This window comes from Pararge aegeria, chromosome 6 (assembly GCF_905163445.1).
Source record: "Pararge aegeria chromosome 6, ilParAegt1.1, whole genome shotgun sequence".
In the NCBI taxonomy this organism is placed as follows: domain Eukaryota; kingdom Metazoa; phylum Arthropoda; class Insecta; order Lepidoptera; family Nymphalidae; genus Pararge; species Pararge aegeria.
In genome coordinates, this window is record NC_053185.1 from 19,097,193 (window position 1) to 19,122,739 (window position 25,547).

Here is a 25,547-nt window from a genome sequence, read left to right on the forward strand (position 1 = left end):
AAAGTTTTATTATAACACATTATCTAGTTAAATAAAGTTTTTTTAAATATCACAAAAAAATATTTCACACAAGAAATGCAAATAAACATAATTAAATTTGGAATACTAATATAGACTCATTATCAAACAAACAAGTTACACTCAACATTGAAATTTGAGATTTTAGTACAATTGAAACAATTAAATCACCTGAATGAGCCCGCAGACTTTGACAATTAAAGGTATACACTGTCAAACCTTATAGCTAACTTCAGGGTGTCGATATGTTGTGACGTGCGAGAGCATTGTAAAAATTTACTGTCATCATTCTTTCCTAACCCGCCAAAAGAAGTATAACTTAAAAAAAAAACGTGTGTGTGTGTGTGTACTAATATACACACGTTAGAATTTATACTTATATATCTTTCGCCTCATTCTAAAAAAACACTAACAATAGATATAACGTATTTAATATATTGAAAGTTTTATTATAACGCATTATCTAGATATCTCATTATCAGACAACCAAGTTTTACTCAACATTAAAATTTGAGATTTTTGTTCAATTGAGTCAATCAAATCACCTGAATGAGCCCGCAGACTTTGACAATTGAAATATACTGTCAAACCTTTTTTTTTAAACTAAAATTTTACTTCAGGGCGTCGGTTTTTTGTGCGCGCGTATTGTAAAAATTTACTCGTAATTTTTCCCTAACGCAACAAAAGAAGTGTAACTTCGAAAAAACGTGGTTGTATACTCACTTGCAGTCGTATTCTTGTCCCTTGATAGTGACGACGGTCCGGGTATAGTACTCGTCCATGCCCGGAACTACCGGGTATCTGTTCCCGGACTGGCACTGCAGTGATCCACATTTTACGTTCCTGGGAAAGTAAGGTATTATGATTAGTTTTTGTTTCAACGAGTAAGTCCTTGACTTACGTGCCTGGTTGATTTATAAATGTTATTACTCGGTAAGAGAGTTCATAGATAACAAAATTTATTTTATATACGTACTAATTTAATTTATATGTTATATTCGATTGACTTTTCATGACATTTTAATTATACTTCGCCGCAATTTAATTGTGTAAATTAAGATTGTGACTAAACGTGTGTTGTTTTCACTGATGATTAAGTTTTAAAAATGTTTAATTAACCTATGTATACGCTATTGCTGTATTGCTGTTGAAGAAAATAATAGGTGTTCATTAATGAGTTCATAAGAAATATATTTTTCTTATTATTTGTTTGTTCATTTTATAATACAAGCCTCAAAAAATGAAATCCCAAGAACGGAGTAAGTTGTAACAAGCGAAAATTGCCACAAAAAGTGCTATAAATACTAATTAATAATAGATTCAGAAAAAAATATTGTAGGAATATATTTCCAAATACATGATTTCTCATTTAAAACCTTTAAATTAAAATACTGAATAGTTTAGTCACCCCATCGAAAAACGAAAAAAAAATGTTACAACTAGCCCCTCTTTCCCCTACCTACAAAATGTTGTCATGTTTTATGCAAATGACTGCAATTTAACTTCGTCTTAAGTGGTGACGCAGTCCGAGATGGTACAACAATTTAGGGGTACAAACTCCCGTAGCAGGAAAAAGAAAAGTTTAGTTCATAATACGATTTTCTCAATTGTGTAAAGACTCATCATTCATTTAATTTCCGAGCTATGATTTGATTCACCTTTAGCCCAGTAACGTCCACTGCATGGCTCTCAATGGAAAGAGAGATTAAGAGCTTAGACCCAGATTTATCTGCTCTCAGGAAACATGCACTAAGGCAGAAGCGAATAACCGAAACCTAGTAAATAGTTCTGAGAACATGTTTTGTGAATGGATCCTATAATAAAAGGATCCTTTCAAGTTTAAACCTCACCAGTAGGCTTAGTACAAGATCACCTCGCTCGTTTTGTCTACGCATATTACACTCTATATCGTCAAAGTAAAATGGACCTTATTCAACTCGTCTTAGAATCCGAAATCTTGTATTTCAGATTTTTATTTTACAAACACTGCCAAAAGCCCCAGCTGAAGATTTCTCGGCAAATTTGAGCTTTAATGCATTGTTAGTAAGTTCCATTTTACCCTGATACTCAAGTATTACGATACTCGAAATCGAGTCCTCGATTGTCAGCGAGCAAATCTTATACTAAGGGTACAAGACTCTTTGCACTCCAATTAGGTATTACGTGAGAGCCCAACGTTTGAAGATCGTAGGTACATCCATTCACGATTTGAACCGCCCCTATACCTCCATACTATAGCGCCATGATCTAATGAACTTGAGGAAGAAACTAATTCATCAAAGGGAATTTAATCTCTATTGAACGCCATGTCTTAAATAAATCAAACCACATACGTTTAGTTCTCTCAGCGTTTCCCGATCGATGACCTACCAGTTTCACATAGACTGTTTCTTAAAACGTTTGCGTCTTCTATAAAGAATTGAGGAGTTTCTGAACCAAAACTTTTGTGTTTCCCGATCTTTTTATCGGCTACCAGTTTCACATAGACTGTTTCTTAAAACATTTGCGATGAAAATATTGAATTTTATTAACGACTTCATTCGTTTTGTATCAATTTGGCTATGGCTAAACAAAAAGCCTCTTCAAGAATCGAATTCGTATCATCACATTTCTACACTTCGGAATTCATAATTCCGAATTTTCTCTAGTTTTACGATCGGTGTACGATCTTCAAACGTTGGGCTCTCACGTAATACGTTATGTCACGTTTATTAAATGTGTTGGTGTTAAAATCGTTTCAATAAGGACAACTTACTCCGATTCACACTTCATGAAGTTTCCACCGTTGTCCTTTCCACAGTGTCCTGTCACCGAACCTTTAGAGTTGAACTGTTCAAAGCATTCTTTGTCAGCACCAGTTGAGCCGGTTCCCCATATCTTCTCGCACTGAGTAGCTAAAGTAGGACAATGTCCGGCGTAGCAATGACCCTTGCCCGACTGGCAGGCCACCCCATTCTTCTTGTACGAGTCGGCTGGACATGAGCCGGATAGTCCGGTGCAGGTCTCCTCTAAGTCACACTCGTTCATTGACTCGCGACATATGACGCCGCGTAGTTTTAGCTGCGAAGATTGGAACTTCATTAATATTATAAAGATGGAAGATTTATTGTTTGCTTGTACCCAAAAGGCTCCGAAACTATTAGATCGATTTTAACCATTTCTTCGGAAAAAGAAAGCTTAACTATCATGAAATGACATAGGCTATAATTTATTTTCAAAAACATTTAAGATCCTTAAGATAAATTTAATAATGTATCCCAAAGTGGTAAAATTTGGCCTATAAAATTCAGTACTTAGCGTGCTCTGAGTAAACTATTGATGATACATAAAAATTATGTTTCACATAATTATTGTTTACACAAAAGTTCCCGAGAGTATAATATATCTAACTATCATATTGAAGTCGCAATAACAGCTTTGGTGCTAAGTGGGTTACATTAGTATCGCAGTATTAATTCTTAATGAAATAAATAGTTTTATTATCAAGGGTATTTATATTGCTTTACAATTTATTCCTATTGGGCACAGGCACAGGCAATCGCGAGTTAAAAAATTAAAGGACTTCACCTAAAAATACTTTTCTGAAAATAATTTCTTAAAGAATACACAACTTAAAAATATACTTTAGAAATAAAAACAAATGCGGACGAAGTCGCGGGTAGTAGCTAGTTCCAAGTATAACAACAATTTACAATAGCATATATTTTTTAAACAGACGCCCGTCTGTTATTGAATGCCCTCATAAATCCTCAACCGATTATTTTCTCAAAATGGGAGATCTTTATACTGGTATTAAAAACTACGTATTCTGGTAAAAAAAATTAAATATTTAAAATATATGTTTACCACGCTTGTCAAGTGTGGATTGGTATTTTTTCAGTCTTATCGACGCTGCTATAGATTGCCTATCATCCATAGTTTGCTGAATTAAAGTAACAGGCAACACTGAAGGCAAAATACCGAGAGGCCGGTCCCCAACGACGGCCTGACCAGTTGAAAAAGTCAAACTCGTGCAGGTTCTATCAAATCGCCAAAATGGCCTCTAACAGAAGCTTATGGAGACAATTTACCCACTATCTCACCAGAACACACTCTTCAGTAATAAAGAAACGACCATAGAGAGAGAGAGACAGTTTGCTTACCTGGCATCTCTCACAGCATTCGCCTTCTGCACACTGCGCTTCTTTGGTAAGGCGGCAGGTGAAGGGGTCGCAGCAAGGGCTGTTGTGATCACATTCGGCAAGCGTCCCACAGTCACACTCCTCGCCTTCGTCCAGGCGTCCGTTACCACACTGACGGTGCACTATCAACTGTAAAAACATATGTTATGCTTCTTGCATATCTATAAAACTTAACAAGAATCTCTTGGCTCAGAATAGAATTTTATAGTAAATTAATTTTCATGATATAAAAGAGTGTTCTAATTTCTATATCCCGAGTGAATTTATTCCATTCAAACCTTTTGAGGTTTTCTAAACCTTATTGCTTCAATTACGACCTTTTTTTCGACTATTTCCCCGTCTTTTGTATCCATTGAAATCTATTAAAGCCTTTATATGAACACTGAATAAACTGTACGTGCAATATCAGGAGAGCTAGCATTCCGCTTGAAAGGCGAATAGAAATTATGCTGTTATGCATGCTTGGCACAAGCTGAAATTCCTTCTAACGAAGTAAAGTATGCTTGCCAACAGCTTACCAGTTTAAATGAAGTTTAGGTTTATTACTGAGCTCATGAAAATGTTTAGTCAATTTTCTCTCATCTAAGCTTCACGATACTCTATTGGTATTTCAATAAAGCCTTGAAGCTTTTTGGCGCAGAGGTTTGCTTAGAGGCACGCTTTGGTTGTTCAAGTTGGGTTAACGAGACAATGAAAATTCTTTGCTTAGTTTTTAAAAATAACACCAAGTGTTATTTTGAGTTAGTTATGTCCTAACAGTGAAGACAAAGACAAAGATCGTATTAAAAAATTGCAAATGTTCAAGTTAAATGACTATTGAATACAGACAAGTTTTTCAATATATTGGTCTACCATTACGGCGTTCAGTTTATTTGACCCATGACGGTTGGCATGTCGGGCCACTGTAGCGGCATGTTAGAGACCATTTGAAAGTGAACATACAAAATTTTGACGAAAAATAATTTAGTGTTGTCTTTATCAGATAAAAAAAATATAATGCACTAAATAAAACTAATATTTTACAAATATAACACGTTTTCCGAGAGCTAAAAGTATTTTTTTTTTAGATTAAATGGATGCATGCATATTGATGGGTGAGTTGTCTAATTTGGCGACTGCGTTGAACAAAAATTGTAATCTATAGATCCACTAGCTTGGCTATGTCTACATCTCGTAGACATTATGTCCGCAAGCTAGTTATGATAAGTAGGTTAAAAGGAAGTCTCTTAAAATAGTCTTTAAGAGTTTGTTGAGAGAAATACAATATTTTTGACGTTTTATATAAAGTGTAATATAGCTGTCAAAAGTGACCTATTAAATAGCTTTTTAGTTCCATTATGCCGCTACAATTTGCGGCAACTTTCACCTACTTAAGCTTCAACAATTTCATCCACTGAGTTGAACTCTGAAACGCATTTATAATTGGAACGAATTTTGTACAACACAAATTTTTAACTCGGCACTTTACAATTAACACGGTCTCCGTTCTCTGTGTACATTCCAATGCAAACAGAATTCTCCGTCGAAAATTACTCATGCACGATTAGCAACAGTTTCTGAACAGACATACTCGTATATGAATATTTCATTTTATAACTTCGTTCAAATACATTTTTAATTTTCACTATCGTTCATAACATAATTTTACGTAGTCTACTGTGTACTCTTTTGCACACGTAGGGAGTTTTGTCGAACTCCCTGGTGCAGTGGTGAGCGCAACTTGGGACGAGTTCAAACCCCGGCAGGAAATTAAATGCTAACAAAAAAATATTAAATTTTTAGTTGGTATAACATTTGTTTCAGAATTCTATTTTCGTTCAAACATTTTGTATATCTTGTATAGTTAATCTACCAGTAGTCTTTGTTTTCAGTGCTGTACCAGCTCAGCAACGCATTTATAATTTGTCAACTTTTCCATTTAGCGTCATTCGCACTCCACCCGTCCCAATGCAAAACAGATTTCCACGTTGAAAATTAATCAGCATGGCCGCATTGTTTGACATCTCTTCTTATGGAGCCCACTCCTTTAATAAAAGTTATGGTAATACGGCTGCCCTGGCTCAGAATTATCTGTTCGTTTGCGAATATATTATAATGCCGGCGCGGGGCGGGTAGAGTTTATATTGGAATAAATTTACATATTGAGGGATAACGCTACCACTCCCGCATCGATTTTGCACGCTTACATATTTATCGGGATGATTGTGGTTGGCCGTGGGGCTCCTTTTATCTCCGGGTATCGGTTATCTCTTCCCGGTGTTGCATTACAATTAGTGTTTTGCGGAAACGCTTCAAGATATTTGCTGGGAATTTGTTCAAGTACATTTGAATAGGTCGTGATCTACCTTGATATTATTTGACTAATGGTATCCATTTTTTATAGATATTATATGTTTAAATTTGTTTCAATCAATGTATGTCTAATGCAACAATAACTTTTAAACTCGGATTGTTAACACGGTCTCATGCCCAGCAGTGAGATGATAATGAGCTGCGGATGATGATGATGATGATTCCTAAAGTGAAAAACATAGCAAGGATCTCTTGTTAGGGATTTCCACAGACAACGTTTTGCATCGCTTGCGTCTATTTGCTTAACGCTTAGCTTTGTATATCCATCATGTAGGGTACATAAATAAATGAATAAACCACGACGATACGCAGATCGTTTCTAAGTAAGTCGTCTATCGTCATCGTCTACCCCCAAAGTAAGCGTAGCTTGTGTTATGGGTACTAATATGACTGTTGAATACTTTTATGAATATGAGGAGATCCGTAGAAGAATTAGAGTTATTCACATAGCTCAACTAGCTGTAGTAAAGCTAGTGGCAGAGACAAAAAGAAGGGTGCGTTCGAGCAAGAGTTCTTGCATTAGTTGCTCGTGGGACGCAAACTTGAACAACGCCGCTTAAATGCACCAAAAAAACGGGCAAATTGCAAGTCAGAATCACACATGAAAGGATAAAAATGGCAATATAATCAATGTCTGTTGTATGGGAGACTCTTTAAATATTTATTGTTTTTGAGTTGCCCCTAGCATGAAATGCATCTGTGAAATTGTATTCTATATTTTAGTATTTGAGTCGCCCCTAGCAACAGAAATGCATCTGTTAAAATTTCAACTATCTAACTTTCATGAGATATAGTGACAGACTCTCAAACAGACGGACTGACGCACAGCGTAGTCTTAGTAATAGGGTCTCGATTTACTCGATATGGAATCCTAAAAAAGTGAGCACCACCACTAGAACGACTCGTCGTATAGAGAGGTAAGTAATTTACCATCAAGGGTAAGTTCGGTCTCCTCGTTCTTACGCCAACTTAAGCACTTAATAAGTTATTAACTTAATACTTAAATCTCTTTAAGGCCTCGACTGTATAATTCCAAGGTCTCAAAAAACTCTCATAGCGGCCGCGCTCGTGAGATTTAAGTTAATTATGAAGCAGAAGTGGGGATAACGAAGAATGGACGTTAAATTACGGTATTTCATCCTCGGCTTCTCTTTAATATCTTTAATATTCTGTGGTCCATTTATTATCTCGAACATCTCGAATATTAGACGAATAAGCAATTTTTTCTTTTTTTGGGTTGTTTTACCGAAGCATGCGAACGGGATCCTGTTACTACACCTTCGTAGTTAGTTAGTCTGTCAGTCCGTACGTTTGTTAGAAAATAAAGAAAATTTATCAAAATAAACAAATGTATGCGAAAACGGAAGAGGGAGAAACAGGGAGAAGTGGGATCGGGGTCAAAAGAAGACCAAAATAAAGATATAACTAAATTTAAAGATGCGAAAGAAGTATGTAAAATATTAAAATGGAAATGGACGGGACATGTGTGATGTGAAAAAATTATAACAGAATGGTATCCCAGAGATGGGAAAAGAAGGGCGACAACGAAAATGCTGGGAAGATAAGCTCAAAAGAACTGCTGGTCAAGAATGGATGAGAATTGCAAAAGATAGGGTAAAATGGTAATCTTTAGAGAAGGCCTTTGTCGAAGGTGAAGCTGTAGGAAAAAAGTATGTAATTTCAGCAATAAAGGCTTATTTTTTTTAAATCATGGACCGTAAAACAGCATCTAGGTACAGAACCCTTCTTTGTCCGTCACCAAGTTTTAAAATAGGTCATCTTTTGACCGCGATCTCAACTGACTTAAAATGCAGTCATAGATGGATATGCTGATTTGAGTGGGGTAAAGTCTGGTCAGTTTTATAAAACCTTCCCATTTCGGTAAAAACACAATATTTATAACACCTCACACGACTCACACAGGTTATATAACTAGGATGGGAATGGGAGTTTTGCATCTGTAAATGCCACATTTGTAAATTGTTTTAAGCATGACAAGTTACAAAGACATGATGTGCCGATAAATATAATTAATTTCATTTGGCATGGAACGCAAGTGAGGAATGCGCATGGTTTAAGCGTCGCGCGTCAGTCACAGAATACCTATGGGTCAAATTGGTTTAATCATTTCGGTTTCGCTCGAACATATAATTGAGAGAGATTGCCAAACCGTTCTTTCTTGTGTACACGCTAGCGGGGCACTCTCGCTCCCTGCGGCTGTTTTTGGTGCATATGCAATGCGAAAGGTCAATCAACCCAGTAAACGCTCACACTAAGAAACCACTCATTAAACTGTTTATGAACTTTGTTTCCCGACACTGTTAAATCAACGAACAATTTAAGATTTCCAGCCCTGGCTTTAAAGCAAACCTTACCTCATTAGGTTTGTTCAGCAAACAAAGCCCTTGGCCGCCCCTAAGCTCGCTAATGTAATCGTTCTTAGAGCACTCTGAGAACTTGTACGGCTGAACGTTTTCCAGGCCGACGATGGATTGCGCCATGATACAGCCGTGCCAGTCCCGGCAGAAGCAGTTTTCTCTGCCGTCGTCGTGGCCCATACCTGCCGAGTAGAGATACAAGGTTAGCGTTTGAGGAGATGCAGCCATGACCTGACATGACATGTTGAGTAGGTACATTATTCGAAGCTGCTCACAGTTTCAACCACGAATTCAAGACTATTTTCGTAAGTTTGCCTACAGTAGCGTGCACTTCATATATGCAGAAAGTACTGCCTACCCATTTTTTTTTAAATCCACATAATAGCAGGACTCTGCTATTCTATTCCATGTACTTTATGGCTAATTTCCAAATCCAGTTGCACGTAAATTTTATTTTTATAATTAGTGAGACCTCGACAGCAACCTGGTGGTAAGTGATGAAGCAGTCTAATATAGTAGCGGGATAAACTGGACCCTCACTTATAAGACTCACCAATGAGTTGGAAAGATCGTGACGTAGCCAATGTTTTAGTTTTTTAGATATTTGAGAAAACCATATTATTAATAATTAATAATAATAATAAATATACTATGACAATACACACATCGCCATCTAGTTCAAAAGTAAGTGTGCTTTCGGTGATATATATATACTTATCCTACCTACCTATTATCTTAGTGTCTAGGTTTATATATATACTTGCTGTTGCCCGCGACGTCGTTTTTACCAAATTTTATTTAAATCCGTTCAGTAGTATTCACGTGATGCCCGGACAGACAGACAGACATACAGACAGACAGACAGAAAGACAGACAAAAATAAAATAAAAATCTGTTTTTAACTCAGTATCGATTATAAAGCATCCCCCGGTCAAAATTTTTAAAATATATTAAATGTACAGAAATCTTCCAGTTACAGTTGTATTATAGGTATAGATATATATAAACCTAGACACTAAAAAACCTTCACAAACATCTTCCAGTTCACAGGGTCACTGCACCAGTCGGTTATTAAAAGATATTAGAAAGTTATCTGTCATTTGTAAACAAAGTAACAAAACGGAATCATTATAAAATTCTTTTTAAAATTTCAAACAACCTATATTGTATGCCATCAAACTAAACAGTAGGTACTGCAGAATGCTCGTACAGTATGCAAATGTCCGTATAACACGCAGATAAGCAATACTGGCATGTTTTACATTCATGTTTTCAAATTCACGTTGCTCATTGATAGTCTAATGGAATTTCCAGCTCATGTATTATTACACCTGCCTCGATGTTCTGATGTCTAGTTAGCATGCTTAGCTACGAATCACGAGGTTCCGGGATCTATTTCCAGGTTGGGACATATCACTACTCAAGCAGTGATAACCCAGTGGGCAGGAGGGCGACTTCACTTTCGTGGGGCCGAGTTCAAATCCCAGCACATACCTCCAAGTTAATTATTTAATTAAAATATCACTTGTTTCAACTGTTACTATCACTTGTTATAACTGGCTTATTCCCAAACAGGTAAGCCCCGCTACCAACTTTGACTGCATCATCACATGCCATCAGGTGAGATTGCAGTCAAGGTCTACCTTGTAGTGGAATAAAAAAAAAACATGATAGTCAGACACTAGACAGTTAGTAATAACCCGATTCAACTTTAGAAACATTTGACTATTAGTTAATACGTGGAAGGTTAAATGAATTGGCTATTAAAACATAAGCTTAGTTACTCTGTATCCCATAATTGAGCGTTTGTTTTTATTAGAGGGCAGCCCGGGGCAGCTCCACTTATTAATATTAAATATGTGCCGACGATAAAGTTCATCTTTTGCTCTCTAACGCGGGAGTAATTAGAAAATAGGATCTCGTTTATCGATAATATTTTTTGTTATGATAAACAATAATCATCGTTGATTGCAAACCAAGCAATTTAAGAGAAAATTAAAAAAATATCACTTGCTTCAACGGTGAAATTTTAATCGTGAGATATATCTGCATATTAGAGCATGCATTTTGACAACCAACAGTGCGTCTACTATTTCCACCAGTACGATATACGCTCGCAATCGTAAAACTTGGAACGACACAGTAAAATAAAACTTATCGATTTTTTTTTAAAGTTCATACATGTCTTTAAATCTTATACTAATACTAATACTAAAGTTTTTGGTAAAACCTTTGTAACATAAAAATAAGAGAATTATATAATTTGCAACTCATTACAAACATGACAGTATAATGTTTTTATACGCGAAAGTGACTCCAGGTTTGCGTGCTTGCAATTCTAAGGGTACAGTTGCTACTCCAGCAGCTTGCGACATTGTCAATGTGTCCTCTAATACTACTGTATTTTTTACCATCCTTAACATTCGAGGTTTGAGTAAAGTTGTAAAAAAAACTGCGTTATTTTTTTTTATAGTGTTAAAATTGTCGGACTAACCAGATGTCTTACCATATGGTAAGTGGAGTAACACTACGTACTGCTCTGTGTCCATCAACCTCAGGCGTAGCTGCTTAGCCTCATGTGCCTATAATAACACCAGCCACAACGCCCTTCAGACCGGAATACAACATTGCAACGATATAATCATGGCCGTAGTAATTCTCCGGACGAGCTTTGTCACAAAAAGCTCTTCTATTACTAAATTAAGCACCTTTGCTTTAAAGAAAAACTATTTATTTATTCTTTAAAATAACTTTTATAAATATAACCTAAAATAAACTATTTAAAACTAAATAAAATCTAAAACGTCCTCGGAACCACCGCAGCGAGGCACAGTTCTAAGATGCTGGCAGCATTGCCCCTTCGGATGGCCAAACTAATTCGTTGGCCAAGGTAACTGCCCACTCTAGGATCACCGGTAGATTCGATAACTCTTTTCGATAATTCTTTGAAAAGAGCTCTTGCCTACGGACCCCACGGTCCCTTAGTCTCTACTCAAAAGGCACAAAAATGAAGCTGCTATCCAGGTTTTCATATTTACGCCTCTTGGCCTGCTTGCTTCCTTTGCTTTTATAATGGAAATTAAATTAAAAATTAAAAAATATACTTTACCAATGTTGTGTCCGATCATATGTGCCATAGTACCAGCCAGCAGGTGAGGCTCGTAGGGGTTGGAGTCCACGGATATGCCCACAGACTTCGGAGTGCACATGGTGTTTGGTACCGATATACCAGCTTGGTCTCCGGGAAAACTTGTTCCGCTGGGGACAAACACATGGGATGAGCTATATATAATGCATAAAATATAGACTGGCTAGCCCGCCAACCCACATTGGAGCGTTGTTTTTTAAAAAACCCGTCCTCGAAATTTAATCTTATACCACCTAAAAAGTTAATATATTTTTGTATAAATCAAGTATTGATACTATGCTACAACTTTCAATAGCGAAACAATTTAACATTATTTATTTCAAGTAGTTTATAAGCACTTTTGAAACGTCAAGTCAGTCTGTTTGTAGTGACTCTACCACCGCGCCGGTTCGGAAGGCAGATTCTACCGAGAAGACCTAGCAAGAAACTCAGCAGATTGCTCTTTTCCAAAATCATTTTATAGTTAAGAACTTTTCTATTTTGTGAGAGATGAGAGCGATAAGATTTTCACTATAATTATGTAAGTCAATGCATGAATTGGACAGCCAATATAATCCGAATAGATAAGCACAAAACACAAAGTAAGTCTGTAATCATTACTAAATAAATCAATACACACAAAAGTAATAATTACAGATAAGATAACCTAAAAAAACACGTAATTATTTTAATAGCAATGTTTATTTTACCAAAAACTCAATGGCTCGTTATTTATTTGATAACTGTGTTTATTTAGATGTCTCGCAAATAAAGAGGCTTTGATATACATTCAACATATGAAGCTAGCAAATTATATTCGATTGGGGTCAATATTTAATGTACACAACTCGAATTGTATACGTAGTTCTTGTTTATATTTATGAAATAGACTCATGACTAACTAACTAAACTAACTCATCACTCAATTAATCATTAATCACTGAACTGTTATAAGCTTAATTTTATACTAATATTTAAAGTTTGTTTGTTTACTTTAACGCGATGATCTTAGGAAGTACTGGCCCGATTTGAACAATTATTTCAGGGATGGATAGCCCATTTATCGGAGAAGCTTATAGGTTATATATGATTACGCTAAGACAAATAAGAGCGTAGCGCCAATTAAGAATGTTTCAAAATCGGGGTTTTTTCCTTTTGAGGGCTTCTACTGCGTAAACGGTTAAAGTTACAATGAAATCATGTAAGACAAAGTTATTCTTCTTCAAATGTTCTAATAAAAGTCCGGAACAGCATGTCTATCTTTTAAGATGACTTACACGCGGAAGAAGTCACGAGGTGCTGCTAGTAATTCATACAGCTTAAAAAGTTTTACAGCTTAAGTAAAACTTAAAAAGCGTACCTTGCAACTACTACTAACTTGGATAAAAATTTAAGGTACACCCCGATATACTGAATACGTCTGCGTAACCCTTTGTAGAGTCAACAGTGAACATGATGTTCTGTTGTTTATGTATAGCAGAAATCACGGTTTATTTGCTGTGATTTTTTGTAGGGTTCGATTGAAGGTCATCATCAGATCTATATTAAATAGAAAAGGGACCATTTCAGAATAAACCTCTTTCAAATCTGACAGTAAATGACAGAGCTATGCTCGAGCATACGCCACTTACACTAAAAAAACATCAAGATTTTTTTTTTTTTTTTTAATGGCTTGCGTTTGTACCAATTGGGTACGATTTACTTCGCCAATGTCACGTGGTATGGAGGACACACGCTTTTATAGAATGATCGAACATCAAGATTGATAATCACCTCCTTTTTGAAGTTTTTTTAAAATAAATTCTGAATATACGGCCTTCAACTATTGCCATTGAAGCCTTTTTTGAGCGAGCACTCTTAAAATTGATCGAACCAAGAAAAGTTTTATGTTAATATCGACAATTACATCATAATGTCCAATGGTTAGCGAGTTCACCTACGAATAAGCCTAAGTTCGATTCTCGGGTCATAGTAAGATAAGTTTAAGGGAAATGGAAAGAAGAAAAAGACTATGACTACCAAATTATATCAGCCATTGATTGGCGATTTTTGATTTATCGGAACTATTATTGACGTCTTAGTGATACTAGTCGGGATCGTGCTCCCCAAGGCACGGGGGTTGACCACTCAAATATTCCGGTATCCACACTTTCCATACTAATACTACAAATGCGAAAGTTCGTTTGTTTGTTTGTCCTTCTTTCACACCCTAACAACGCAACCAATCAGCTTGATTTTTGGCATACACAGCTTAAAGGATGGACAGTAACATAGGCTGCACTTTATCCCAGGATAGCAATCGGTTTGCGGGAATTGTAAACGCGGACAAAGAACGCAGGGAACGCTAGTAGTGATATAATTTTGTTCCTTCATATTATATTTTGAACATGTTCTGTGGCTAGGCTCCAGGAATTGCGGCTAAACAGAAAAAATATAACATGGTAACATTTACCACAATTTGCTGTACAAAATATTGTTATTGAATAAAATGTGTCTCCTCTGAAATACAGTTTCATCATGTTTTTTGTCATAAAAGATATAATATTTTCGTATAAATTGCTGGGGATTACATATTGTACGGTATATGTTGTACATTGTACGAATGTTAACAATGTAAAACTTTTTATGAAACGTAGCGATTGCATATTTTGTTCACGTCTCTTCGTGTGACAGCCCAGTAGCTAGGGCTTCGGTTTCTTTCCGGGGAGACTGAGCTTGATACCCGGCTCGTACCTCTGACTTTACAGAGTTACGTGCGTTTTTAAGTTAAGCGATTAAAATATAACCTACTTAAACGGTGAAGGACAACATAAACAATCTAAAAATGCAAAATTCATGTATTTCAAAAAACTTTATAGGCACTTCTGAAACGTCACGTTGTCTGCAGTGTCTGTACCAGAATTGAACTGTTTCTTAAGAGAAATTCTATGGAGAAGATTCCGGCAAGAATCTAAGAATCCACGTTATTCTTTTCAAACTTCAACAACATACGTTTTAACATTATTTTTTCTATCCCATCGTTAGGAACCTGCAAAGCCGTATGAAGTCTACCACTCCACACTTCCTCATTATCCTAAAAGGAAACATGTCTTCTGTAGAGGGCCGGTAATAGGTTGATAAAGAATATGTAAATTTGAAAAACTGGTATCTTTGGCGAAAAAATGGCTCCTTCAGGTAACTTTATCGCACAGCTACTTCGTTCATCGGTTCTGCTTCACCACTTAGAGTTGGTGGAACCGGTCACTCGCACAACGCAGCTATTTCGCACAATCGTTTAGCCAAAATTGCAGTCTGATCATGGAAATCAATTACAAGCTGAACCCCTATTTCCGGATAAATTGTGTCCGGGATTATAGGTTAATTGATGGCGCATCAGACGAGACTGCAATACTTGACTAACAGCCTGGTTTGTGATGAACATTAAAGAGATGTCTGCTCCATTAAGTTTCTGGTACCCTGGTAACTTAAAAGAATATCTATTATATTCCAGTAAAAATTAATTGTATTCTTAAACTGCCTCGTTGGTCCAGTGGTTAGCTTTGTAAGCTGCGGATCACGAGATCCCGGGTTCTAATCCAGGGTTAGGCCAAACAGCTAAGGAATCGGGTATTTCAGTTAAAGAGATTTTATTACCAGCCTTTTAAAATTAGCCGGGTCAATCCGCTTGACTCGCAGAGCAAGTTATGCCTAACTTGTTATAATATTTGAGCAGCGTGGAGCTATGCTCAAAAACCCTCGCTCTTACGAGAGAGGAAGCCTGTGTCTAGGAGTGGGTCTTATATAGAATATATATATACAATAGGCTGAGGGTAGATATCATTTAATTAAGAACATGCAGAATGCTCATTGTGTCAAATAACAGTAAAAACGTCCCGCGCACGTCTCACTTTACACCAGTGGAATGTTGCTAGCTCACAATTTTTTTTCCCATTTTCACTTTTTTGGATGGACGCTTCGAACATTAGAGGTAAAATAATTACTGTCTGCCAAATGGTATAAAGTCACTAACCGTTTTTGATGCTTCAACATTAGTCGTGTACACAATACATTACCCATTTAAGTAATTCTTTTAATATTAGTATCACGTAATCCGTGTGGGCTCCATGCTTGAAACCTTTTCCTCCATTTCCTCTGAAAAAGGAGCTCTGTGCCCAGGGCTTACAATAGGTTGGTGATGATAACGTCACGCAACTTTAACACTACTATCGTCGATATATCACAAACTACCCACTCACGCAATGAAACGTTGGCAAACAATCCGTGCACAATTTCCGCGCGGCATATGAATCGCTTTGATCTAAAATGTTGACAGGCAAATTATGACAGGAAATCCGCTCCCCGGCTGTTATCGATATTCGCATCTATCGGTGAAAGTTAAATTTAGCCGTTTCATGACTATAACAACGCAACTTAATAGATAATGAACTTTATAACTGTTGGAATATATATCATTTTGGCATAAAGTTTACTCAAATCTAACGTCTGTATTTCAATTTAATCTGAAAAGTTGTGTTTCACCTCCAGCGTTGGGATACTTGTAATTCTTTTGCTATACTCCGCGAAACGGTGCGGTGTTATAAGTCTGACGTGTCTTTGACAACGGTGTCTATCTGTGGCATTACATTTCCCGATCGGAAGTACAGATTTTGGATTCGCTGTTTTTGTTTTACAGGTGAATAAGTCGGAGTATTCTTAGCTAAGTTTGATGAAAATCGGTACAAGATAGCCGCCATCACAAAATGGCGGATTGCATTAAAATTTGCGCATTGCGTGCTCAATCACAAGACAGTTGCTCGAACGCGCTTTATTATTATTGAAACATTCTTTTGTTTATAAAGCGATCCGCAGTCTGCGAATTTTATAAAAAGTTATCTGCAAACTGCTCATGCTGCAACATGCTCACTAGCCCAAATATTTGATTTTGATTTTTTTAAGCTAGAGAGTTATTTAATTTTGTGCCATAGTTTATTTTTGTTCGGCGTTTACAAATAACCAGCTGGTGCCCGTGAACTCATCCGAGATTATCACCGGAACCGTTAGGCCCGATTTTCGGGATAAGTCAGTCTTACACACTATATCTACGCAAAATATCACCAAGATAGGTTTAGCTGCCAAAATTCAATCAAAAAGTAGGCAATAGCTATCCTTCTTAAATTTTGTGTGTTTTTGTGCGCTGTGTGTTAAGCCGTGTTACTACAACACGTACATTATAAAATTGTAAATTGTATTGTTTTAGTTGTAATATTTTAATTTTTCTATGTTATAGTCTTTTTGTATTTAAGCAAACCCGGAGGTGGGCGTTAATAGCTGTAACACAGTTTTTAACTACCACATTTGTTACCGTTCCTTAGATTATAAGAATGCGTTGTAAATGAGACACAATAAAGACAATATTATTATTATTACTCTTCCGAAAAAGATGAACCACTAAGCGATTAAGCGTTCCGGTACGATGTTCCGTAGACACCGATTAGGGGCATAAAATGTCCATAAAGGTTACCAGGTTAGCACCTACCATATCAGACTGCATCGTCACTTACCATCAGGTGACATGGCAGTAAAGAGCTAAGTTGAAGTGGTATTGAAAATAAAAAATAAATAGTTAAGTAGTTTAGTAAAAAAACACAAAAATAAAACTTAATGAAAAGTAGTGTATAATATCTTCATTTAAGTGATTTAATACATTTGCGTAGTTAGTGAAACGAAAATGGTGTTTCAAGAGAGCCGGTCGAGACGCTGGGCGAATCTTGAAACCGAGAGATTTGCGGAGATAGCTTGAGCTTGTATAGAAATGCAAACGAGACAGGAGACATTACTAAAGTAAGCGGATTGTGAGTTCCTTGAGTATTTCTGCTTAGCGTAGCGTCGCGTCGCACTGTGGAATATGCTGACTGGTATTTAGTATATGCACTATCCAAGGATAAGTTCCCGTAGAGTTTTTGCGGTGGATGGAGACGGAAATATTTTTACCGGATAAAGAGCATGTGTGGCACTAATATGCTATACATATACTAATTGTTGTTGGAAGTTTCACATTGTATATCTACGATTATTAAATCCCACTTTAAATATCAATCACAAAAGCCACCTTCTCCTCTCAGAGTAAGAAAGCTTGTTGAGATATCGGTGATTCCTTAGGTACCCTGGGTGTGATAGAGAGTACACAGAGTGAGATCAAAGCTGTTCGACTGATAGTAGGCAGTGAATTTACTGGGCCCATAGACGATCTTCGACGAGATATAAAAAAGCTACAAAAAGACCAACAGCAGTCCACATTGTTGGGACAAAGATGTCAAAAATCTGACTAAAATGAACCTCACAATCAACTCACCCTAGAGTGTCACGTAGAGTACTCGAAATAAAAGATTTTAATGCCACACACATATATAATTGATACACCGTGATTCACAAGGTCAGATGCGCCGAGTATCCATATCGTATTATCAAAATTAAGCTTAATTTGCTATACTCCGCTAAAAGGAGGAGAATCTGTGTGGTGTAATTTATAATTTCTTCAATCCTTATACTCCACACCAAACAGATCTTCGGCAATATACCCTCTACGCACGTTTCGCTCAGAAACCGCTCCGAAACCGGAGCATCCTCAGGAGATGTTGACTCTACAATGAATAATTGTACAAATGAAAATCGTGAAAATCTCGTGAAACGTGCGTAGAGGGTATATTGCCGAAGATCTGTTTGGTGTGGAGTATAAGGATTTAAGAAATTATAAATTACACCACACAGATTCTCCTGCTTTTCGGGGAGTATAGCAAATTAAGCTTAATTTTGATAATATATCATGGATTTCCGCAAAGTAACGCCTGCTTCTATCCAATATCCATATAGTGTTATCCGTATCGTGCTCAGGCGAAGTATATTTAAAAGTACAATCCACATGTATCCACAACGTGTTGGCCATATTCCACCACGCTGGCCACGTGCGGATTGGCCAGCTTCACACGCCTTTGAGAACACTATAGAGAACCCTTCAGCTTGCAGGATTTTTCACGATATTTTCCTTCAGCATAAAGTGATATATAATTGCTTAAAATTATCACATACATGATATACACTCGTATGTCCGAAAAGTTTAAGGCGTCTAACTAGTACTTTACACATGCTGGGGATCGAGTTCAGTCCCCACGAAAGAAAGGCCGAAGTGTTAGCCACTAGGGTACCGCGGCGAATCGTACATTTATAATTATAAATAAAAAAATATAGTTACATATTTTACGGTGCGGTGATAGGACTTCGGCATCACTTACGTGGGGCCGGGTTCGAATCTCGGCTTGCACCTCTAAGTTATGTGCGTTTTAAGCAATTAAAATATCACTTGCTTCGTGTGGGCGTGTGGAGTCCACCAATCCATACTGGGCTAGCGTGGTGGACTACCCAAACCCTCCCTATTGTAGGACTCATGCCTTGTAGTAGGCCGGTAATAGGTTGATATTATGATGATGATTTTACGCAAAATAATAAAAAATAATTCTAATGTCGTAGTTCTAAATCCTTTTGACCTCTCTCAATAAGTTCAAAGTTTATATAAAACGTAAGCTTACAGAAAAATCCTATTACAGTATTAAGGATTACTAGAACGATACAAAAGCTTGGATGTGAATTGCTATAACTTCTATTCAAAGATTAATTTTAATCTGCTGTGAGATGGTGATAACAAAAAAAAATACCCGGCTAAGTTTGTAGTGTGCTTGGAACCCTCGTAGCTTTAGGTTTAAGTTGGCGAACAAAATTGCCACCATCCCCTTACAATTATCCCTACTAATATTATAAATGTCAATGTAAGTTTGTTTGTTACGCTTTCACGCAAAAACTACTTAAACGATCCTCAATACACTTTGTACACATATTCTTGGAAGTGTTAGAAGTAATATAGAATACTTTTTATCCCGACATTAAGCTCGGTTCCTTTGGGAGAAGGGATGAGTGTTTGACGATTTTACTCCGACAAATTATAACCGATTTAAATAATTATTTTTGTTCTATAGAGGTTATAATGTGTTTAATTTTGCCCAAACTGTGGTTGAAGATAAAGGAAAAAACTCCTCAGCGGACAGCAGCAAATCCCTCATTTAAGGCCTATATAGCGATACGGAATACTTTAATTTTTTTTAGAACTACAAGTACCACATTAAAAAACAAAATCAAACGCAGACGAAGTCGCAGGCAGCAGCTAGTGTAAACATATATGTCTGAACGCTCCATAAATGCCTGTGTTGGGCTTTCATGAATTAAGAAATTTTGAATTTTAATTTGAATTTTCTTTTATAACATTGATAGTTTGAATCCATGTTTATGATGGTAATGATTACGATTATGAGGACGATGGTATCTATGCAAATATTGTCTTAGGTACGCCTGCGATCGAAAGAAGAGTACATACAAACAATCGCTCAAAATACGTGAAAACCTAATTGAATATACATTTTATACCTAAAACAAGAACAATCTCTGTTGAACTGGAAAGCGTCGTTCTCTACCTCATTACGTATTATATTTCTCTCATTATGACTGCAGAAACGTTTCCACTAAATAGCTTTATATGAGCTCACGAGTGGTGGCGTTCATTTATTTATTGATTAAACCCACCTGCTGTATTTTAATAATGTGCAATATTTACATTAAATTGCAATTTCGCCGTGTTCTTTGTTTGTTTTAACGTTGCGCTTCTAATAGACTATTGTTAACCTATAATTATATTACAGCAAGTGGCGTGCACTGCCTACACTCAAATTAATATATAACTCGTATAGTAGGAGGATTTGTGGCAATCTCTCTACTGTATGCATACCCAGGTATAAGCCTAGTGCACGCCACTGATTACAGCATATGGACGAAATTCTTAAATTTCATTGGATTGGTTTATTTTTAGATTATTAATTTATTTATTTATTGTCTTATTAAATTTCATTAAAGTGTTTATTTTAATCTAATTTGTCAATTAATAAGGGTTGAGTTATTTTAGATAATTCTATTTTTAATAATTTTGCTAATTTTAATTAAGTACAATACAGTCAGTTTAGAGGGCTGTTATGCCCGCTAAGCGTTTACTAACATCGTGATATTGTACAAACTTTCTTGCAAATAGACGATGATAATTATTATTAAAGATATATAATGCTAAATTATGCTAGTTTATTAAATATTTAACTAGTTTATTTTATAAACAAAAAAAAATTACAAAATAACTACCGCTTTGCTCGTGCTCAGCATGAAGCCAAGTTAGTTTAACACTACTGTGAGATATAAAAAAAAAACAAAGCTGAAAAATGCCTTTTGAGCTTAAGCTTTTATATCTCTATTTTAGTGTTTTATTCTGTCTATTTAGAGGCCTTATACGACATGACACCGATGCAATAACCTTTAATATGTTATTTGCTATTAGTGATTCATTATCATATCAAACGATCACCGGCCCACTACTTGTTATGAGTCTCCTTCCACAATGAGAAGGGGTTAAGGCCGTAATCCACCACGCTGGCCCAGTGCGGATTGGTGGACTCCACACACCTTTGAGAACATTATGAAGAACTCTCAGGCATGCAGGTTTCCTCACGGTTTATTCCTTCACCGTAGAAGCAAGTATATTTTCATTACGCGCATAACTTAGAAAAGTTAGAGGTGCGTGTCGGGATTTAAACTCGCTCCCTCGAAAGTCGAAGCCCTACACACTGGACTATCAACGTTACATTCTATTAGTGAGTAGCACGGGCTTAAAAATAAGTGTTTTGGCAAGATGTGTTTTGGCAAGGTTCAGACTCACTGATATACTTGTCAATTGTAGACCGCTGGATAAAAAAGTGTAGAAAAACTTAATTTGCGATAAACTTACTAGTTCTAGTACATAATCACTCGAAGATTCTAGATATAAATTTAGACTTTGAAGCTGGCTACGGCATCTTGAGTGTATTGCCAAAATGAGGAAACATCGATGCCTAGTACCTGATGACAGTCTTTAGAGACTGTTAGCGCCATCTATTAGAAAGCCGCAGCTTCGCTCTCGTTTCAAAACTCCATATTATTTCAATGATTGAACTATGTCGTATTTATTTATTTATTCACTTTATTGCACAGCGAAAAAAAACGGTTTACAAAAGACGGACGGCATATTCTACCAATAACTAACTAACTAGCCAACTTTCGGACGTGCGAGAAAACGAGTGAAGGTGTGGCCAAAGACTGTAGGAAGTATAAAAAAATATATATATATATACACATATAAAATCAAAGTGTCGTATAGCAAAGACCTAATAAAAGTACTTCTAAAACCATCCGTCTATTATATACGAAACCTCAGAAGTGGGATTTTGTGGGATTGCTTTTTATATGTTTTTATTGTCTTCCAAGTGAAAACAAAAACCTTATGTGTTACCATTTCAATACAAAAAAACACAGTCAGTAGTCATATAAATAACTTACGATAGGAATTGCGTGGTGTCCTTTTCTATCTTGTAAAGCTTTCTGGCAGCGTAATCGCTGAATTTCTGGATGGCTTTGGTGATATCATGCTTTCTGTCGAAGTCCGCCTGATCCGCACTCTGCCAGGACTCGATGTAGACGACCGAGACCCGTGTGTTGAGCGTGCGAAAGTACTGGAAATAAGGAACATCTTTGTAATGTACAATTCGATCGAACCTTTACTAGTTAAGTTGGCACTTGTAAACAATGATCATTGAAAAAAAGCTACATTTCTCGAAAAAAACAGTATTAAAATTTTTAGTCTGACCTCGGAGTGGAACGCAGTATGGACGACTATTACTAACAGGACGAGGTAGGATTTTAAAAATAGTCGGGTTTACAATATTTTAATGTATTTTTAATTTGCCAGTGATGTAGAATTCGTTATCTATTTTTTTTAGGAAGATCAAACGTATAGTAACTTGTCGTTCTAACTGTAAAACAAATATTAATTAAATAATCAAATATGGCTTTGTTGTTTGTTTATATGATGTAGAAGCCGGAGCGAGAGGTATACGCGCAAAATCTTTTAATAACATTACATATAATCAAAACAAGTCTTTCCTCTTTATAACATTAGTATATTATATTCATTCTCTATTTTCGAAAATGTTCTGCTGATTTAGAAGTTTAGTTCTAATGTTAAGTTGTTGAGTGTATTTCGAATTGAAGCAGATAAAGTACTCACTACTAATGCACATATCTCCATACTTCAAGAACTAAATTTGGAACGCCCGCATCAAGCTTATAGACATCTGATTCTTCTGTGTTAGAATTATAAATTCAAATTTAATCTGTTGGAATTTTCATTGAAACACTACCTGTTGCCCGCTTTATGCATCCGGTTCACGGCTTCACGGTTATCAGTATGGTATCACGTTTTTTTTCCAATTCCCTGGGAACCGTGTTACTCTCCATCCTTTAACTAACTACGCCATAAATCAAGTTGTGTGGTAGCTTAGACTTAACTCAGGAAGCAAAACGCAACGAAACGCGAACGAAACTAAAGCGAGCTAGCGGCGAAGAACGGACACAAACAAACATTTAATAATAATAAATAAATATACTACGACAATGCACACATCGCCATCTAGTCCCAAAGTAGGCGTAGCTTGTCAAGATGACTGATGAATAATTTTATGAATAATACATAAATACTTATAATATATAATACATATAACCAACCAGACACTGAAAAACATACATGTTCATCACACAAATATTGTCCAATTGTGGGAATCGAACCCACGGCCAACCCACCCATCCACCAGAAAGCCACTCAGAAAGCAGGTTCGCTGCTTACTGCGCCAATCGGCCGTTAAATATTAGGTCGGATTTTATTAGGTAATTTTTACTCGGTCATTAAGGTTTTTTTTTATTATTACTCATTTATTTTTAACCCCGTAAGAACGAAAGGGTGTTTTAAGTTTGACGCGTCTATGTCTGTGACATCGTATTTCCCAAACGGATGAACAGATTTTGATTTTGTTTTTTTTTTGTTTGAAAGGTGAATAAGTGGTTCTTAGCTATGTTTGATGAAAAAAGTTCAAGATAGCCGCTGCCACAAAATGGCGGATTACATATATGTGTAACCAATGAAAGGGCTTACCTAGTAGAATTACGTACACTATATTGAAGGTAGTTTTAAGTTTTTGTTATATCTATCATTTATTTATAAACTTTTATTTATAAACTTGTATTATAAAAGAAAAATAAAAAAGACACTATCAAAAATTTATAAAAAAAAGCCACAAGCTTGCGGGGGCTTTTGAGGACCCAAGCTACCGGCTCGGCGGTCAGGGCTCAAGATTGAGGAACCTAAACCTTTGTTTATTATTATTATTCATTTATTTTAGTATCTAAGTAACTTCGTAATCAATAACATGTAAACTCTAACAGAGCGGGAAGTTCTGAAGCTAAGTCGTTAAAAGCCTTTGGAGTTTTAAGTACATAATGTAGGTAGGTGCTCGCTACTTATGCACGTATTTCCATACCCATTAACATTTGCTGGTGCTAAATAACGAGTTTGCAGAACCCGCATCTAGTTCCAAGATGTCGGATATTTCTCCGATAGAAATAAGAATGTGTATTTGCTTTCACGTCTCGTTTGTAACGTTGGAATTTAACCCGTCTTCTAAGAGATTTTTTATACCTCTTAAATCTTTCATACAAATATTCCATACAAGTAAAATTCTGTATGCCTTAAAAATTTTAAAACAAACAGCTGTCTCGGCGATTTTTTTTTTGAACATTATTATTTTATATTTATTATCCTATTCTGGACTAAGAGAAATCCAAAAAATTTTCAACAAAATTGGTCCAGTAGTTATTGAGTTATAAATGGTGTAACTAACACAATTTTCCTTTATATACATAGATGTTCCGCTTCGATAACGGAGCGTTATAAGATGATTATCAAATAATTGGCAAAAAACAATTCTAGAGTACTTGTTCCTATACGTGATAGCAGTGAAACTTCTTAAATAAACTCTTTGTAAAATTAATAATAATAATATTATTAAAGAACATTACAAAACGAATTGCTTCTGACCATCTAACGACTGTTGTTACAAACGCGTACATAGGTACTTTCTTTCCTTTCGCCTCACACAAGATAAAACAAAGATTGTTAAATTGCAAAACGATGTTAGAAAAGAGCAACTGCTGAGTTTCTTGCCGGCTTCTTCTCGGTAGAATCTGCTTTCTGAACCGGTGGTAGAGTCACTACAAACACACATACTTGACCTTCCAAAAGTTCTTATACTAGGCCTACTTGAAATAAATGAATTTAGAATTTTTTCGTGTCACGAAATGCACCCGTGTCATGAAATTTCACGTTCAATTCTCATCACAAGAAATATCAAATCGCCAATTAAGAAGTTTAAAAAAAAGACCCACAGATAAACAGAAATATCTAGCTATGTATAATAAGTATGTACATTTGAGAATAGACTCGCGGTAAACGTTGGCTGTTAAGGGCTGGCCATAAAGGCACTTGAGCAAATGTGTGGCGGA

The 25,547-nt window shown here is 36.2% G+C and overlaps 1 protein-coding gene across 3 annotated transcripts in view; it reads right to left on the reverse strand.

Annotated features, from left to right (window-relative positions):
* Positions 1-25,547, reverse strand: part of LOC120624561 (disintegrin and metalloproteinase domain-containing protein 11) — a 305,939-nt gene that overhangs the window by 32,155 nt on the left and 248,237 nt on the right. For all 3 annotated transcript variants that reach the window (XM_039891194.1, XM_039891193.1, XM_039891195.1), the window contains exons 10-15: positions 22,494-22,666; positions 12,039-12,187; positions 8,927-9,111; positions 4,161-4,328; positions 2,774-3,078; positions 742-861 (exon numbers count right to left, since the gene is read on the reverse strand). In XM_039891194.1, coding sequence (XP_039747128.1) covers positions 742-861; positions 2,774-3,078; positions 4,161-4,328; positions 8,927-9,111; positions 12,039-12,187; positions 22,494-22,666 — 1,100 coding nt within the window. The remainder of the gene's footprint in view (positions 1-741; positions 862-2,773; positions 3,079-4,160; positions 4,329-8,926; positions 9,112-12,038; positions 12,188-22,493; positions 22,667-25,547) is intronic.